General features: G+C 41.6%; 1 protein-coding gene across 2 annotated transcripts in view; it reads left to right on the top strand.

Moving 5' to 3' along the window:
- The window catches only part of ttll7 (tubulin tyrosine ligase-like family, member 7), a 77,776-nt gene that overhangs the window by 48,391 nt on the left and 10,632 nt on the right, over positions 1-18,753 (top strand). For both annotated transcript variants that reach the window (XM_059340806.1, XM_059340807.1), the window contains exons 14-19: positions 1,148-1,234; positions 4,137-4,371; positions 6,385-6,680; positions 7,861-7,995; positions 13,616-13,696; positions 15,707-15,867. In XM_059340806.1, the coding sequence (XP_059196789.1) occupies positions 1,148-1,234; positions 4,137-4,371; positions 6,385-6,680; positions 7,861-7,995; positions 13,616-13,696; positions 15,707-15,867 (995 nt within the window). The remainder of the gene's footprint in view (positions 1-1,147; positions 1,235-4,136; positions 4,372-6,384; positions 6,681-7,860; positions 7,996-13,615; positions 13,697-15,706; positions 15,868-18,753) is intronic.

Here is an 18,753-nt window from a genome sequence, read left to right as displayed (position 1 = left end):
TTTCTATGGCCAGTTTTATATAATACCAATATCTTCAATGTAGTTTTAAACGCAGCCTGCTAATATCTCTCAAAGATAGTAATGTTGGCCAAGATTGCCAGCAGTTCCGCAGGTCTCATAGGGTGAATTGTGGAAATACGGTAGTCACTACAGAAACCCCACTTAGGCTATAATTATAATATGTTAATAAATTGAAAGAACATCGGGTGAAGGGCAGTATTTCATAGTGTGCTCCTTCTCCCTCTCTCCCTCATGCAATAAATTGAAAAATCTAAATTTCGTTCAAATGTGCATTTGTCTATGTATAACTGAATGACAATAAAGTATGTCTAAGTTTAAATGAGATAGTTTTCGATAAGCCCACCCCTGGAATCCTGTAGAACAGAAACCTCTACTCCCCCAGACCAGAGAAATGGCTTTTAAAGTGAGCCAGGCCAAGTAAAGAGGGAATTATGTATTCTTTTTTTATTCACTTTTACAAAATTGGTATTGAAAAAGGATAAAATGTCTGAGCCTATGGATGTGTAAGTTTGCCACTGTACACACACACACACACACACACACATACATATATATATGCACACAAATACACCAACACAGAGAGCCAGAGGCACAGTGACCCCTTCACGGACCCTAGAAAACAGCTTGATGGCTAATCTGAGAGAAAACAATCACTTTTCATCTGTATTTGAGCGTCAAGTGGGAGCTTTTTATGTTGCTGCCGTGAAGCAACATTAATCACCTTTGCTTGCATTTCAGCTACGGCCAAATGGCCAAGACCCCAGCATATTGGCGATGGCTGCAACGCTGCCTTTTCCAAATTCAGCCTCTATAAGCGCTGCCAAATAGCAATGCATGTTCAGCCAGGGTCTTTTTTCTAACCCCCAGATAAGGTGCATGTGCCTTTGAAGTCAAACTTTTTCATCCCTACCCTGTTTTTTTTATTAATTGAAGTTTCTTATTTTTCTCTCACCTCCTTTTGACTTAAAAGTAATTAGAGATATGACATTTTTAATTATTCCTTATCAGTGTATAATCAGGATTCAACTACCCTGATGCTTTATAGTGTATTTTCCTTATGCTCAATAAATCATCAGCTTTGGCATATTCTCATCTACCTTGTGTTTTGGTATGTGTTGGTGTGTAGGAGGAGGACATCTTGGATCTGCTGGAGCAATGTGAACTGGACGACGAGAAGCTAATGGGAAAATCCTCCAGGCAACGAGGCCCCAAGGTGGGTGAGAGTGAGAGAGAGGTAGGGAGACAGAGACACCAAGAAAGAGGAGGGAGAATAAGGGACACATGCCTCAAGGGAACTAAGAAAAAGTGCAAAGAAGAGTGTCAGAGAGAGAGGGAGGAGGGAGGCAGGTAGGCAGATGCCTGCAGCTAACGCCCACAGAAAGCATATAGGACGTGATTCAGAAAAATAAAAAGGGGGGTAGCGGGTTAGACGCGAAAGAAAAGAATCAGAAAAAAGCCCAAAGAAAAGACCCAACTCCCCTAGGGGACAGCTGTCAGGCTGTCTCTGTCGCTCTCTCCGTGCTATCTTTCTTTCTGTCTATCTCCCTCTCTTTCTCTCTGTCACATACACCTATACGCCCCCTCGATTTCCCACGACAGCACATTACTCCCTCCATCACCTTGCTTCCCTCCCCTCCCTTCACCTCTCCATCCCTTTTCTCTCTCTCTGCACATCTACATCCATCCCTCACTTGAGGGCTAAATTGGCTGGAACACTCAAAGAGTGTGTTAGGGACTCGACAGGGCAGTTCAGCGCTGCATTAGAGAGGCCTTAGCTGGAATGAGGACTTGTTCAGACACAATCACTGTTGTCCAAATTAATTTGGACCCCGTCAGTTTCGATGCTGCCGAGTGCGCTGAGAGAGACATTGAGAGCAGAGGGGGGGAGAAAGAGCTGTGACGGATAGATTCACTCCTTGGGGTGTAGTGCTCGCAAGCCATCTGGTGAAACTGAACCAGCAAGTGTGCGAAAGCTAGACGAGAGTAGTGAGGAAAAGGGATTAGAGACAGGATTTTGAGGGAAGGAAGGGCAGCTAAGGTTTGTTATCGGTGAGGAAATGTTCAGACAGAGAGGACGAGAAAGGCAGGACGTGAAATGGTGAAAGGGGAGAGCTTCTACTTATCTTTAGGTTGTCTTTCTCTTTTTCCCTTTTATTTAGTTGATTCTTTGTCTTTTAGACTCATAGCTTCTAATAATAATAATAAGTACCCCATCACATTTGTTTGTGGTGTTGGCCTCTGCCTGCACTTTACTCCTCCGCACCATTTACCTTGGTTTTACTCAGTCTCTCTCACTCCGTCATCCAAAGTTTCCCTCTCTCTCTCCTCATCTGTTCAGTGTCTGGCCTTCTCCCTTTGTCTTGCTCTCCAGTGTTTATCCGCTGTCTGTTTTCCCGTCTCCTTTTCTCTCTCCACTCCTATGTTCAGTGCCCTTTTCTCTCTTTCTCTGTGCTCATTTCCGTTCTCCCCGTCTATTCAGTGCCTCCTCTCTGTTTCTCTACTCAGATTCACCTTGTCCTCCTCTTTATTTCTCTCCACATCAATCTGATGTTCCCATCTTCCCTTTTATTCTCCTCTCATGTATTTAATCTCTCTCTGTCTCTATCCTCCTCTATCACTCAACCGCGCAGCTACCCAGCGGTGACTGTGTAAGCCCTATGATCACTTCCTGCCCATTAATTTGGGTGGCCTGACAGCACTGCCCGAGCTAACCGTTGAATAACAGATGTATAAATGCTTTATTAATGCTATCAGTGTGTCCCCTTTCAGGATGTGAAATAGACAAGAATATACTTAATGAACTCCTGACTAAATAAAAGAAGCTTGCATTTGTTTTAAGGCTGAAGCAGATCATGATTTCACATGTGCAGAAGTCAGCCAGTTGTTTTAGTTGAGATTTAAAGGTTTGATCATTGTCAAAATGACATAATAACACTGGGATAGGCAGCTTTTTTTGTATCATTGGGCAAAAAAATCCATAATCACCGAACAGCACAATGTAAGTCAAGTGGTCTAAGAAAAAAATAGACACCTGCACCTCCTCTTGGCTCTGTTTTCAGGCTTTAGATCTAGAGGTGAAGGAGACTTTGGGCAATCACAGGTAATTACACATCCTTTCAGACAGTGAAAACTTGATATAATGGTGAAAAATCCTGCAAAAAGGTGCAATGCCAGCATTGGCTACATCTGCCTGCACTGCAGCGCAAACAAAAGAGACTTATCAAGGGGAGAGTTTAAAAGAGTCCAACAATAAACACAGTAAAGCACAAGTCAATATCGGCGAGGCGTTTCACAGATGGAGAGAAAATGTTGCAGATAGTTTAGTCTTCTTCTACTGACAGAAGGCTCATGGCTGCAGTTAATTCAAGTTAATGTTTATGTAACTAGGTAGCGCCTCGAATCACTTGTAAGTTATCTGTAAGCGCTTTACGCACCCACAAGGAAGGCTACATTTTTAAATTACAGAATTACAGGTTTTTTGCACCTTTTCCAAAAACTGCCTATCTCAGCTTTAAAGACAAAATGCAACCAGTTTTATAATTAAAGTATCTAATTGCACTTGCATTTTCCTTTAATATTTAAAGAAACTTCACAAATCGTAAACTTTTACAGTCAACCAATCAGACCAAATTTGTTCCATATACAAAGCCACTATTGTTCCTGTTCATATTTACTGCTAGACTCATAAAGGAGTTCATGTGTAATTGTGTATCTGTGCATAATGAGCCTTCAAGCAAACATACACTCATTTGGGCATGTGGGCGAGCTGTGTCACCACCAGGTCTCCCAGTGACAGATGGTAATGGGCTGAGGGTGAGGAGAGGTTGACAACAACTGAATGTCTTTATGTATAAGTGTGTATGTGTGTTTACTCTTGTACGTGTGTCCTTGTGAGAGGCTGTTTGAGTTTTAGACCTTTGGAAGAATGACATTTTTCAAAATCGAGGTGATTTTGTATGGTGTAGTTCTAGGGAGGGAAAGAGCATAAGTGTTTTGTCATGACTGTTTCATCCGTGAATATGTTCACAGATTCATCTACCATATGGATGTATGTATGGCTTATGCATATGTGTGTATTTGCCTTACGTGTCTGTGTCTGTGCTTTTCCCTGCCAGCCCATGACCGCCATGCCAGAAAGCAGTCAGACACCAAGACGTCAACGGCCGGACTACCTGGCTGACTTCACCAGCGGCAGCAGCGCCGATAACTCCTGCTCCTCCTCAGACGAAGAAGAGGAGGAGATAAGGAAAGCAGGAGGTGGAGGAGGAGGAAGAGGCGGAGAGAAGAGGGAGAAGAAAGTTTCCTACGACCTTGGGGATAGCAAGGACAAGAACTTGGCTGAGCGCTCAGGTAAAGCAGCAGGATGTATAAAAGAATGTCTTCATTAGGAAGCCAAAGCGTGGAGGCTTGACGGGGACCTTGTTTCCTGAAGTCTTTCTTTCTTCCTTTTGTTTATTTTGGGTTGTTTTTCTTGCTTTTTCCTTATTTTGTTTGTTCTCCTCTCTTCTGCCCCGATTGTTGATTTCTTTCTTTTTCAGCTGGAAACTTCCATCTGATTACAGCTGGAAGCTTAATTGCGAGAACAAAAATGTTTCTCTGATGTGCAAATGTGCTCAGTCAGACACCTACACATATACATATCTTTAAGATTTTTGTCTTAGCATAGGTGTCTCCATTTCAATCTAATCTGACTATGACAGAGAACAAAGTGTCCACAGGAGAGATAGTGAGAGTGAATGTATACAATGATGCAATAAGGAAATTGGAATTCATCCTGTGATGCTACAAACGCATGACATACACCCCTACCTGGTTCACTTTTCCACGTTTATACAGTTCGAAAAATATTCATAGTTGTACAGAACACATTTCCATATACATGCACACACACTTTTAAATACAAATGTTGAGAGTTTTGCTTTGATCAGTCCCTGCAGCACACACACACACACACACACACATACACACACACACACACACTCCAGCAGCAGCATGGGGCAGGGAGCGATGGTGTAAGCCAGCAGGGGCGACATTACAGATGTTCTTCAGCCAGACAGTATTTATGTGACTAATATATGTGATAAAATGGTAGTAGAAGTATAAACAAAGTGTTCATAACCTATGACTCATGAAAAGTTTCTCTTTGTTGCTGAGTTTTTAAGTAAAAGAGTATCCAAACCCCACCCCACACACACACACACACACACACACACACACACACACACACACACACACACACACACACAGAAATGCACTGAAAAGCACTCGAGGAAAGAAAAGTGCAGGACAGTGCAGTTCCAGTGAATGGAAGGTGATGGCAGACAAGAAGGAATTTAACTGAAAGGGAGAGGGTGAAAAAACACCCCCTTTTGTTGTTTACCTTGAAAACACCTTGAGTTTAATGCTGAAATATGCACTGTTTTCATAGAGAGAGTGATAAGTCCCAGGCATTCCCACCAATCCGCATAAGTCACAAACTGCAACTCACTTTCAGCTCTCTGAAGTGGGAAAGAGGGCACCTTTCACAGCAGTCTATGTGCCGACCTTGGAAAGAAGAAATTCTCCGGTTGCATTGTGGGCTGGCAGTTTTACTGCTCAATAGAGAGACCCTTGCAGGAGCTCATTCTATTTGTCACAAAATAAGGGACAAAGCCATGAAAAAGCCCAACTTTTGGATCTCTGTGTGTGTGTGCAGAGAGAAAAAGCAACCCTGCCAAGCCCTACTCCATACCAAGCCACCAAAGGGCTGCAAGGTCTAAGCCCCATAATGCTCTCATTTGGCAAAATATCCAACCCTCGGAAGGTTCAGCAACCACACACACACACAAACACAGACAGACACATATAATCACTTGTGTGCACACTTTTGATGCCAGACACACACTGCACGAATAGAAAACACACTAATACACTGGTTGGTAGACAATCTGGAGGATTTTCAAGGGTGACGGAGAGTGTTAGTGTGGGTTTCTAGATTTATTTCCTGTGTGTTTCTAGTGTGTATACATGCATGTGTGTGAGAGAGCTGCTCTTTAATCCATCCCCAAACCAGACAGGACTACTGTTTAGTTTTTGGTTTCGACGACACATGCTGCGGTCGTTAATAACACACACACACACACACACACACACACACACCCACACACACACACACACACACTGGGCCAGTGTGCCAGTGTGCCAGAGTGTAGCCATGGGAGTTTTTAAAGCCACACTTCATCTCCAAAGCCACCCGGCAGCGGATGGAAAGCAGAGAGGAGAGCTTGACAGTGACTGGGGCACTGAGACAGGATCAGGGAAGAAAAGAAATTGAAGTGTGACAGTGAGTCACCCTCCTCCCTCTCCCTCTCTGTTTCTCCGCAGGTCGCATGCACTGGAAACCTCCAATCAAGTCACTCAAAACCAGCCCCGCCCCCTCAGCTTCCCCAACACTTCCTGGTCCAATCAGGCGCTCCATCTCCTGCCCCCGATCCATCGCCTCCCTCTCGTCGCCCAGTGAGGTGCGAGTGTTGTCCAACCGGCCTTCTCCCACAGTTCCCATGCCCACTCCCCTCGTCAGGCCCAGCTCCGCCACGCTGCGCTCTCATTCGCTGAGCCGCAGCGGCTCCGCCCACCGGGTTCCTCACAGCAACAGCCTGGGGACCATCCACTCCAACATAGTAAGATACTCTTTACGATTCAGAATGTGTCAGATAAGTTGTCACTCACAGAGTAGTATAAGAAATTTATTTTCAAGTGGTGAAGCTGTCACATCACTCAGTGTGGCAATCCTCTGCTGATCCACGACTCCAAGTAGGTTTAAAGTTAACAATTACTTTCCAATTCTGTTTGGAAACTCTGATGCACAATTTACTGCTGCCATCGCCGCCTTTCTCCTCCTGTGGCACATATTGTATCCCGGCCCACTAAGAGTCCCTTAAGCAGCTCCTTCAATACTGTATAGGCCTACTGTAGTCTTCTATTATGTTGCCATCTGTTGCTTTCCGCTTGCCTCCTCCATTCCCCTTCCTTCTTTACAAGTACGCTGGTAACCTTTGGATACAGTGGACCAAAATAAAATGGTGCAAAATACTTTTTAACATTAAGAATAGAGCTAGGTAGAAAATCTTTGTACTAAAAAAGGTCATAGAGTGTACTGGCGATGTGCTTGTATACAGTTGTAGACAATTTCTATAGAACTTCAGTTGCAACGGCAAGTTAACTGGGATACTTTTGGAATGTTTGTGATTACAACTGTGAAATGTTCTCTACGAAAAAAATTTTTTTTAACCGTCTTGCACACTTGACTTCCCTGCGGAGGTTATTTTTTATCCATGGCATGATGCACGTTACTAATACTGCTCTGCTTTAACGGCTATGTAAAGACAATAATAATCTGTGACTATAATAGGTGGCTGCAGGATACTACTTTAATGAGCACTCTGGGAAAAAATGCCTGTTCCTACAATATCAGTGAAATTTAAAATGCCCCCTGATAAAATATGTAATAAAAATGACTAATGGAGCATTACATCATGCTCACATTGTTTTGACATGTTAAACACTGTGTGATGCACCTTAATACTCTTGTGCTTAGATGATTTGAAAGAGCCCCCCCCAACATACATTAGGATTGATATGTTGCCTTTATTACCAGCAGATAATACCATTAATTGATAGTTAATTAATAATGAAAATACTTATTAATTGCACCCCTTTTGGTAATTACAGCAATTTAGTGTATTCTGCTCTAAAATATTGATATGATACTCTAGTGTTGGACCTTTTGCTTAATATTTATGTGTATCTGTATACTCAGTTGGTTTCTCTTGACTTGTGTGTGTGTGTGTGTGTGTGTAGGGCGATCCACTGATAAATCTGAGGAGTAAAGAGCAGGAGGCCGAGCTGGTGCGTCAGACTCTGGCTGCGCTCACCGCCATGAGGATCAGGTTTCCGGGCAAAACCGAGGAGGAAGCTGAGGCTGTGCTGGATGAGGTGTGTGCACTATTTCTCCTGTGTGTGTGTGTGTGTGTGTGTGTGTGTTACCTTATACAATATTCTGATATATCAGTTTGTATTTTGTGTGTATCTATGATTGATTCAGAGGCAGAACAGATTATATTTGACACAAGTATATTAACGTAAGAAAAAGACGGAAACAAATGAGGAGAAAGAAAGTGGGAGTACACGTCGAGTGTTGAATAGAAATACAGTTCCACTGTACTCCCAGAGCCCCGTCTGTGGCCAGGTGCGGTCACTCTGCAGCCTAACTAAAAGTGACCTCCTGCCTTCCTCCACAATAGCCTGTCCGCTCTGGCTTGGCTCCCATTGTCTTTCAAACGACCCCAGTGACAACCTGTCGGTCAGTTTGCAGCCCAGCACTATTCCCCACTGCTCCTTTGTATTAATCAGTGCCTTCTCTATTTTTGGTCAGATCTGTGTCCTTCCATTTGTATGTGTCTTTGTACTTGTGTGTTTGTGCTGAAGCTACTGTTTAATTTTTTTAGTAAAAAATAATCTGGAAACAACAGAAGAATTGGCTCATATAGTACATTCATATTATTACTTAATGGATGTACATGTGTATATGAGTATATATGTTTTGTTAGAAACAGAACGCCCCAAAAAATTAACAATGGCTTAGTTGTTACTTACTTAGCTAGTAAGTTAACTAGCTATTATTAGCACCTAATACACCCACTTTAAGGAACCAAAGCTATGTGTTACTATATTGCTGGCCATTCAAAGCAGTTTGAGTTTAATACCATTTTTCTTCAAATGTCTTTATTTAGTTTATGGAAAATTTCAAAATTACAGTAAAAAAAGGCTAAAATGGAGCCCTGTTAGGTACACGTTTGGTGTCTCCCAGTCATTAAAATCTGAAATGATGCAATAAATTCACTATGGATAATTAAAAGAAACGCCCTATTTATTCCTCTAATAATACCTTATTGAAATAAATCAAAGAAACCTTGCAGTCAAAAGCAAAACAAAAACATGGCCAATGTCTCTTGCGCAGACAACATCCCATTTTTTTTATAGTCTCAATAAGTAAAAGGGAAAATGTAAAAACTCTTCTCAGAAAGAAAGGGCATATTTATGAAAATGTTGAACTATTAAATTTAAAGCAGCTGTTAATCGATTGAATCACACTGAAAATGATTTAATTTGTGTTGTATATATAAGTACATTCAAATTTTGATTTGCCAAATTGTGTGAGTAACTGGAAGCGGGAGGAACTAGGTTTAGTAGTATAGAAATAAATATTAAACTATATTCATTTCATTCTCTCATCACTACAACCCACTCAATTTCCCAACAACAGCATCAAATGACCACCTGTTGGTTTCAGGGACTCAGTACATTGAAAGCCTATCAACATCACTGAATATATACGGCAATAAAAAAAGGGAAAAAAAGAGAGGCAGAGACTCACCTTCAACTCACACCAGAAGCAACACATCAGCGGCACAATAGTACTATGAAAGCATTCATCCGTCCAGTCTACACTCACTCTGACCTCCGTTACGGCAGTCGCTGTCCTCAGAACCAGCTGTCTGTTCAGGACTGCAGCTCCCGCGGTGCTGAAAGGACAGCAGCCGGCCAGACTGTCTTCACCAGGCTGACTAATGACACGAACAACACCAAAAACAACATGTTCAATGGACCAAAAAAGTTCTCAGTTGGGTACATGGAAAGTATACAGGAAGAAAATAGAAGTTGTTTATTTTAGCTCATTTATGTTACATTCAGGCCAAAGTGTAAGGTCAGTGGTCCCTCTATTGTTTTGATTATTTCTTGTTTGTTTCATAAGCATGAATACAAATCACATGAAATGAATACTAACAAACTTGTGAAGTTGTGGTAGAAACCTTTAATGACTTATAAACCCCTCTCCCCCAAAAGGCTTAAAAAGAGGTCAATATCAACTGGCAAAATCACCGGTGCATTTAAATATTAGTGCTCAAAAATAACACCTATACAAATAACAACCGTTTCTAGAGTGATTATTTTTTAACATCATAATTCCACAAGAACTGATAACATGTTATTGCATGTGTTGTAGCGCACATAACATCCCTAATATTGATCAAATTATGAAAATGTCTTAATAAGTTAAAGCTTATGTCAAGGGTTAGGATAAAGCATGTATTTGTTATGATAAAGGTTAAGTTAGGGCAAGCCACCAAGTAATTAACGTGAGCCCACACAGTGTCCTCGCAAGAACAGCAAAACAGTTTGTGTGTGTGTGTGACATCTGGGTGTGTCGGGGTCGTGAGAGACAATTACCAGCACACCTGTACTGTTAACAAACCCTAATGAGAGCACCATGGAAACGCAGATGAGCAACTGCACCTGTACTGCTCACTCTGTGCCTCAGGAGAGAACGGAGCGTTCACTTGGCATAAAAACAATCTTTGGCAATTCATGTTTTCCACCTTAAAAGTTGCGGTCTAATTGGACTAATGATGTGTTTCTATCCAAGTAATTGCCTCTTTTATCTTTCACTCAAAACCTGCTCTTTTGTCGCAGTTGGAACCATTGAAAGGTGAAATGTATGGAGTGTCTTTTGTTGTACTTTAATTGAGGGTAATTTGTGTACGTACAAAACAAATGTGACAAATGGGCGTTCATCTTAGCTGACATGGTTCATACGGTTCTTAATGAGAGAGAATACTAAACAGAAAAACAAGCAACTTTCTAGAAAGTGAACCAAAGTGCAGAAACTGTATACCTTAGCTCTGTACCTTTTTATTTTGCATGTGTGTCTGTGTATGTGTGTATGTGTGTCTGTGTGCGTGTGTGAGAGCAAACATAAAGTTTACACTGGAGCCTCCCATTGGGAGTACTGTTTGCAGGGGATCTAACATGCTACGTGAGAGGTTTATGTGCACCAGTGGGGAGATGTAGACTAAGTCAACAGAGCAACAATAACAGTGCCTGTAGGTACACAGTGATGTTGGCACTAGGAGCAAGTGCACGGGAATATCCAGCACAGCTTCTGAACATAACGACACATGCCCCAAGGATTTTTGACACACCCGCAAAACACACGTTTTTTCTGCAGGAGAACCAAAGATCACGACTTGATTTTTCTATTATCCCTGAGTTGTGCCGTGAAAAAATACCACACAAAGTCTGTTACAGACAAGCTGTGTATTCTATGAATTCTCGCCACATTTTACATATCATTTTGAAAAAATGACCTCAAGTAATTTTTCCGTGGAATATAAAAGAAACCATTACTGAACAATTATGCTGGAGATGTGACCACATGGAACCAAACCAGGGTGGGAATTTCACGACGGCCCCGCACTTTGGCCTTGATGCCCTTTGAAAAAATGTTCAATTTACGGTCAAGGTGGCCTTTGCGCCGTCCTTCCAGACATGCGCATCAACACATTGAATATTCAAATGAGCCATGTGTTGATGCGCAGCACAGGAAAGCTAGCGGGACAAGCTGTTTTGATATGTTGTAACTGAAGTATGTGGTAGTATTTGACAGGACGTAACATTTACATTTTTATAGAAAGTACTATTGATAGGTAATTACCATTGTATTAGCCTATTTAAAGTCGACTAGTTAACGTTACATTTTTGCGTCATGAAAACTAGCAATAGCTAGGTAGTTGGGATAGCGCTAACGTCTTCCGGGACAAGGGCTCGACATCTAGCTGATGTCAATTTCACCTCAGCAGGTTCCTTTTTTAAGGGAGGAGGCATTTCTCTTTCTTTACTCTCAGATGAATTCAGGCAGGAGATTCATTTCGCCATCTTTTCAAAATATATGCATTTGCCATCTTTTCAAAACAGGTTCATTTGTCATTTTCCAAAAATTTTCTTTCTAATATATTTAATATATTGTGCACTGCTCTGTGTCAGGAGAAAGTGTATCTCTGATATTTCTGTGTTTAGGTCACAGTGGTGGCTGTTGTCTTTCTCTACCAGTAGTTGTCTGTACCTTCTCACTTCTATGGCCAGGCTTTGTAAACTGTTTCAGCCTCTCTCTCTCACATTATCTCTCACATTATCTCTCACACACACATTCTATTTCTCTCTCTCTCTCCCTCTCCCATACTCACAGTCTCTCTTAATGCAATGTTTTACAATATGATATGTTTTTAAATTAAAACAAATGTTTTAATACATAATTAATGTTTCTTGGTGAATGAGAATGTTAAGATATTAATCTGAAAGGTAAAACCAGTGTAATTTAACCAAACGGCCTTTGTGCCCTGTCATGTGGCCTTTGTGCCCTTAAAAAAATGTGAACGGGAAGGCCAAATGGCCTTGCCCCTAAAATGACGAAATTCCAAGCCTGAACCAAACCACACACACACTTGAGTTTTGTGAAACTACAACTTTTCTGTGATGGTATTGGACTACAAACTCCCTCAATCTTGTCTTGTTCCTTATGTGGGACATGTGGCAGAGACTATGCAAGTATGAGACCAAAGCTTGGTCTTGAATCTGCTCGCTGCTGGAAAGAATGCAATCACCAAAAAAACTGGCTTGAGAGCGGCTCACCAGACTACAAGCACTGGCTGACCATTAAAGAGGATAGCTAAGTGATGGAAAATTTCACTTATGTTAAAAATTAAGGTAGATTATTTTGCAAAATAATCTGGGGAAAATGGTAAATATATTCAATAACAATAATAATTTAAAACAAAAAAACAAGGTATAAATAGTTGTGTCATCCAAGTGGATTGCAGTCTTGTTTCTCCCTATAGGCACGGTTTAACTTTTATTGTATTTTCTTCCCAAGTTGATCCTTTTCTTTTTTTTCCACCCTCTGTAATTATATCCTAAAAACCCCATAAGAGATTATGTTTAAAAAAAGTAGTCATGATTAATTCTAAAGACAGACGTTTGCAAAATAGAAATGACAGTAGTTTTGTAAAACTGGCTGGAAATGGGTGAGATTTCAGAACTATGCACTGAAGACAAAATGACCCTGTATGGATGTACTGCAGTAAACAGTCTCCCCCCTCTTGCATTATATTTCCTGGGTTGCCTATTATCATGTGCCAGATGCCAAATATCGCACAAGCATTGCAGCTCGCTTAGTAATGGTCTGGTCTTGTCCGAACAAGGAACTTTTTTTATAATGTAGACCTATGTGTGAAAGCCAAAAATGCATTACGTTAACAGATAGATGAACCCGGCAATGTTACAGATTCCATGTCTGGGCTGAAGCGTGAAAGAAAGTCTGCAAGTGTGAATGTGTGACGGTGGGAATGAGGCCTTGTCTTCATCACTAAATTCTTGTAGCTTTAACTGTGTTCAGCCTGGCAGGTGTCTTTCGAGTCCGACATGTTGATTTTATTGCTGTTGTTGGCAGTAATAGAACCTACTGCTTAATGACAGGCGTGTACGAATAATGCAGTAACCCTGGGTTTTGATGGAGGACTGCTGGGAAAACAGCAGGTGTGATAAAATGTCAGTGAAGTAGCAGTGCTTTTGTTCAAAATGATACCTTTAAAAACACTCAGAAGGTGTTTTTAAACATGTTGCTTGATAGTAATTACAGTTTTCAAGGATGTCTGTATTTGAATACGTTTTGTGCATGTTCAAAAGCATATTTTCTTTAACCCCTACTGTTCTTCCACAGATCCTCGACAACTGGAAGTACCACAAATCAAAGGTGGCCTCCTATTGGCTAGTGAAGCTGGACTCTACCAAACAACGAAAGGTGAGTCTTATGCTGGAATGAGACTGCAAGATATGTGAGCCAATCTACCTCTGACTTGCCTTGCTACCTATATATATATTTAAAATGTTTACACCCTGTACTGCTTTAAGATATGTTTGGGACCACCCAAATATTTCAAACCTTATTACTGTCTTTGTTAGAATCTGGTTAACTGGTTTCTAAGTGGACTAGATCAAAACCCAGACAGATAATGGTAGACGAAGAAGAGAAAAGTTAGAGAAATTTCAAATAAAAAAATACAAAGATGTAGCCTTTTGGTTTGAAGACCAGGCTGGTGGAAATGTGGCCCTGTGCTGCAGAGATGAACATGACCTCAGCTGTACAGATAAATCTGGCAGGTGTGTGTGAGATGGAATGGAAAAACGCAGTGCACTGTTAGTACCTGGATTAGTACCCTAGTACCTGAGTGTGGAACTTCTTCACCTCAATGGTTGCCAACTTTGCTACATAGAGGAAGAGATGGGACCCCCAATCTATTTATAATGGAAAATGGTGGTTGAGGAAGCTGCAGTGATTTGATTGAAATGGTGAGCACAGAAATATAGAAATTTAAGTTATACATGTGTTGTTTTTGTTTTTACCAAGTTCCACTATGCTGTAATTGGATAGGAGGCATTATTGGGTTATTATATGAGACCAATAACCCGCCCAGACAAAGGTCTTATATTGGACCACATTAATCTTTTAAACCTGTATATATACCTGCCTTTGGCTTTGTTCACGCTCTCGCTTTATTGTCCCACTGGATAGAATGGACATTGTTAAAACTGACACAAAGTGTCAACACTCCTGCCTATTCTTTTTAATGCTTTTGAACAACTTTTAAAATGCGAAAGTAATCCCCAAATCAAACTTCAGAGAAAAAAGGGGAAAAAAAGACATGCATGAGGATCATTATCATGTCAGACACTGACAGTGAGAGGTAGAGACACCAAATAGGATGTAAACAAAACAGAAGAGGGGACAAGACGTGAAATGGCATCCGGTAGGCGTGTCAGTAATGATGTGATCTCTCAGCCGCTGCTTTCTGCACAACTGTGCTCGGCTGTGTTGTGGGCTGTGGCGCAGCGAGCCGATGTTTTATTTGGAGTGGAGCAGCCTAATGAGCAGCAGGCAGAGGTCAGGAATGTAGCGCCCACCGCTCTGCCATCTGATTACCATACCAAAACATATCTGTGTGTGTGTTTACTCATCTATCAGTTTGTCTGAGTGTGTATGCGTGTGTCTTGCCCGCCTCATATTGCTGTGGGGAAATCTTGCCTCTTCGCATCGCAAACACACATGCACGCACACACATTCAGACGGGCACGTCAGTAATGAGGAGAGAGGAATCAAAGTCAAAAGAGCCACAGTGCTGCACTCTGAGCGGGGTGAAAAGAGAAAGAAAAGGGAAGGAAGAGAAGGCAGTGAGGTGGGTAGGGATGGGGAAAACGTAGAATGGAAGATGGAAGGCTGGCGCAGGTGTCCTCAGACCGCCTGGGAACTTCTGACACCATATCTCCAAGACTGACGTCGGTGCAGCAATTAGTCCTCTCCCATGCCCTCCACTGTCTGCCCCAGCACTTTTTTTTTGGCCTGCTTCTACCACACTCACACATGCACACACAAACTACATGTCTGTGCATGCTTTAACATGACTGCAGAAATAAACCTGCTCAAATCCTCACTATATGTGTGTATGATCTGATAAAATTAGTTTTCAGGATGTGTTTGTGCATATGTGTTGGTGTGTGTGTCTGTTTATTCATTAATGCAAGCTTGCTCTCTGTTACTGAGTGAATGCATTAGCCTCTGTGATTGCTAATTTTAAGGTAAAATTAAAAAAAGGAAAGAAAAAGAAGGAATCTTACAGTATGAACAAATGCCAAGTCACGCATATCAATTAGAAATGGTGTCACATTTTGCCTTGCAGCATTAATTTCCTTCATTATCACATTTAAACCTCTGGTTTTCTCTCCATCTCTCTCTCTGACTTTCTCTGTCGCTCAGGTGTTGGACATTGTCCGTACCAATGTACGCTCAGCGCTGCAGCGGATCTGGAGAGAGCCAGACGTAGACAGTCTTCACCTTTATCGGCTATTTAACCGCGTATTCAACCGGCTGCTCTGGAGTCACGGCCAGGGCCTGTGGAACTGCTTCTCCAACACAGGGTAGGCCAGTCTGAGCAAGGCTGGGAGCTGGGTTAGGTTCAAGGCTATTAAATGAAGGCCGAAACACAATCTCTGACCCCATGGGAGCTATAGGGTGTGACACATGCACAGTGTAACTGGACCTGCGATGTTGGATGGTTACAGCAGACATCAGAAGAAATAGAGGGGTGATGTCCACTCAGGTGCTCTGTGGATTAGCTCAGACTGACAGAACGACAGCTAATATAGAAGAAAAGGTTTTGAAATAGAAAGCATTTGTCATTTTTTGTTTGTTTTTTGGTCTTTTAGGATATGGTGACAGACAATTTTATAGCAGATACCTATAAAAAAAACAACAACCTCACATTAAGCTGAATTTCCATTATCAGGTTAATCATGACTATTGTCCTGAGTGCCTTGATTAAGGCTGTCTAGTTTATAAAGGTACAGTCTAATATCGATTTCCGTATTTATTTCGATTTGCCACAAAGGTTATAATGTTGGCACTGTGTGGTACGTTCCCTCTCTTCCTTTTTTCACTGTTTACTACAGTTTGTCCTTTGACCGTAAGAAGAATTTATGGTATTTTGCAAAAACTCCATCTTCTTATTGGATGCATGTGTTAATTCCATTTTAGGTTTTAATCATATTTTGATTATTTTTGGGGATATTATTGTGAATAGCAATTATTTTGGCAATGATAATCTTATGACTAGACATTTCCACATTGCCTTGGCCTATTTAATATCTTCTCAGTAATTGCAGAATTGTAATTATCACTCACAAAGTAGGCTACTGTACCTATGAGAAGGAAATAGACTAAAGTCTGGCTGCATATTAACATTTAATTTGAGCAAGTTTATGAAAAGCAAGTCCCCAAGTCTCCTCTGTTACACCAAGTAACTCTACTAACGACTTGCAGATTAATTTAATGACACGGTCCGTGTTCCTTGTATCTTTATTTTTTCGAATAAAATATATTCAGACCCAAGGCCAACTGTGGACGCCTCAGTGAAACGAATCAATCATCCCCATGTTTTATGATTGTGCTCTAGCTATTGAGCCTTGCGGCAATATACTGCACATGTTATACCCCAATGATATGACGCCGTGACTTTTCTATTTTAGCCTCCTTGGTTCGGCTAAGGATGTCATAGCTGGGATATGCTTGAAATTAACTAGTTTATAAGTATCATTCGACCACGAAACAATCCAAAGACCTATCATCATAGAAAGAAAGAAAAGGAATTTGAATAATTTGTATTATTGTTGACTTAAACCAAGGCAAACAAACCAAGACCTAATTAAAAGACTTTGAAAATTTGCCAAATGACGAAGAATACATTTGAAAGAAAATATATTTTGATGGACATTAATTATTCTAAATCAACATCAACAAGTGTTCACACTTTGGGCCAATTACAACTCTATTCATTGCATAACGACACGTCACTCTTTTTTATAACCATAACTAAAACTTTACGCACCACGCAATCTCCCCATGTCCTCAAGCCCAGTGTTCGTCAATATATCATTTTCAGTGACAGAAGGCACAATTTGCCATTTTTATTCAGTATGACGAAGAAAGCAACTGCAGCTGAATGACAGAGAATGAGTGACAGACCAACCAGACCCCGCTGCACTTTCCTGAAAGCTCTTTGGGATGAAAGAAACGCGTTACTCTGTGGAGACAGGGTGCAAATTAAGGTCACAAATCTGGGCTGTTAATCAGGGCTTTTTCACAGGTGAGAGCAAGAAAAGGAGAGGGGAGGAATGGAAGCAGGAAGGAGGTGAATGAAGGCATCTTAGTTCTTTTACTGTGGTTTGTTATCAGATACTTTGAAGTTTTCATTTGGCTTCTTTTTATTTATTTATTTATTTATTTTCCTACTTTTTTTGATGCGACCGTAAGTGGCTTCCTGCAAGATGAGTCACTGCAGTGACAGTCAACTTGATCATGTTCCTATGGAAACCCTCAAAACAGCAGAGACACAAACACACAAATGCATACACAAATCTACTGTTTTGTGAATGCATCAGTGGTTCACAGTGGCTTTCTAAACACATATTTTTCTTCCATCAAAGACAGACAAAGTTGGTTTCCGCGAATTTATTTCACACACATTAGCCCTTTCAAACAGGGCTACACACACACACACACACACACACACACCGACAGTATATAGTATACAGCCCTGACATCCAGACAGCTGCTAGTAGCTTTTAATCTGGTCTGTGATGAAGGTGTGACCTTCTTGCATCTCCTCCTCTCCATATTCTTTACAGTTCAGTTGTTCGGTGGCCGTGTTTCCCTTGACACAGAGGGCTCACAGAGTGTAACTGAAGTCGCTGCCCACAGCTCTCCATTTCTTCCTCCCTTACTTCTTTGGCAGGCGTAATTGAGGGAGAGTGAAAGAGAGAGTGAGCAGGTGATAGAGATGAAGGGGACGATAAGCAGAAGGCAAGACATGGTGACAGAGAAAAAGCAGAGAGGAGAGTGATTTAAAATGAGACATCATAAAAAAAAAAAAGCGACAGAAACGATTTGGTGGAGGGGTAGAGGCCTGGGAGGATTAGCCTAGCCTAGCCTCGGCTACCCCCAGCACGCTGCGCCCCATGTAGCTTTTGTCTCACTACAGCCTGGATGATCCAGCTAGCTTGCTAGCCTATCGTACGGCCCCCTCCCTACATCAGGCCACGGCCCAAACATGGATGAACCCAACAGGGGGCCCCGATGTCACGCAGCGACAAAGAAGCAGAGCACCTCGAAAAAGCACACTCCAAATCCGAGTGCAGCCACCCCACCACCACCCCCCACTCCTCTCTGTCTCTTGTTTGATATTTTATCTAAGGGACTTAACAACAATCAAACGGCCTAGCAGCTATTGTGGGCGATGAATTCAACAG

The sequence above is a fragment of the Centropristis striata genome, chromosome 9 (genome assembly GCF_030273125.1).
Source record: "Centropristis striata isolate RG_2023a ecotype Rhode Island chromosome 9, C.striata_1.0, whole genome shotgun sequence".
NCBI lineage: Eukaryota > Metazoa > Chordata > Actinopteri > Perciformes > Serranidae > Centropristis > Centropristis striata.
Note: the sequence above shows the minus strand (reverse complement) of the source record. Positions and strands in the feature narration are given on the sequence as shown.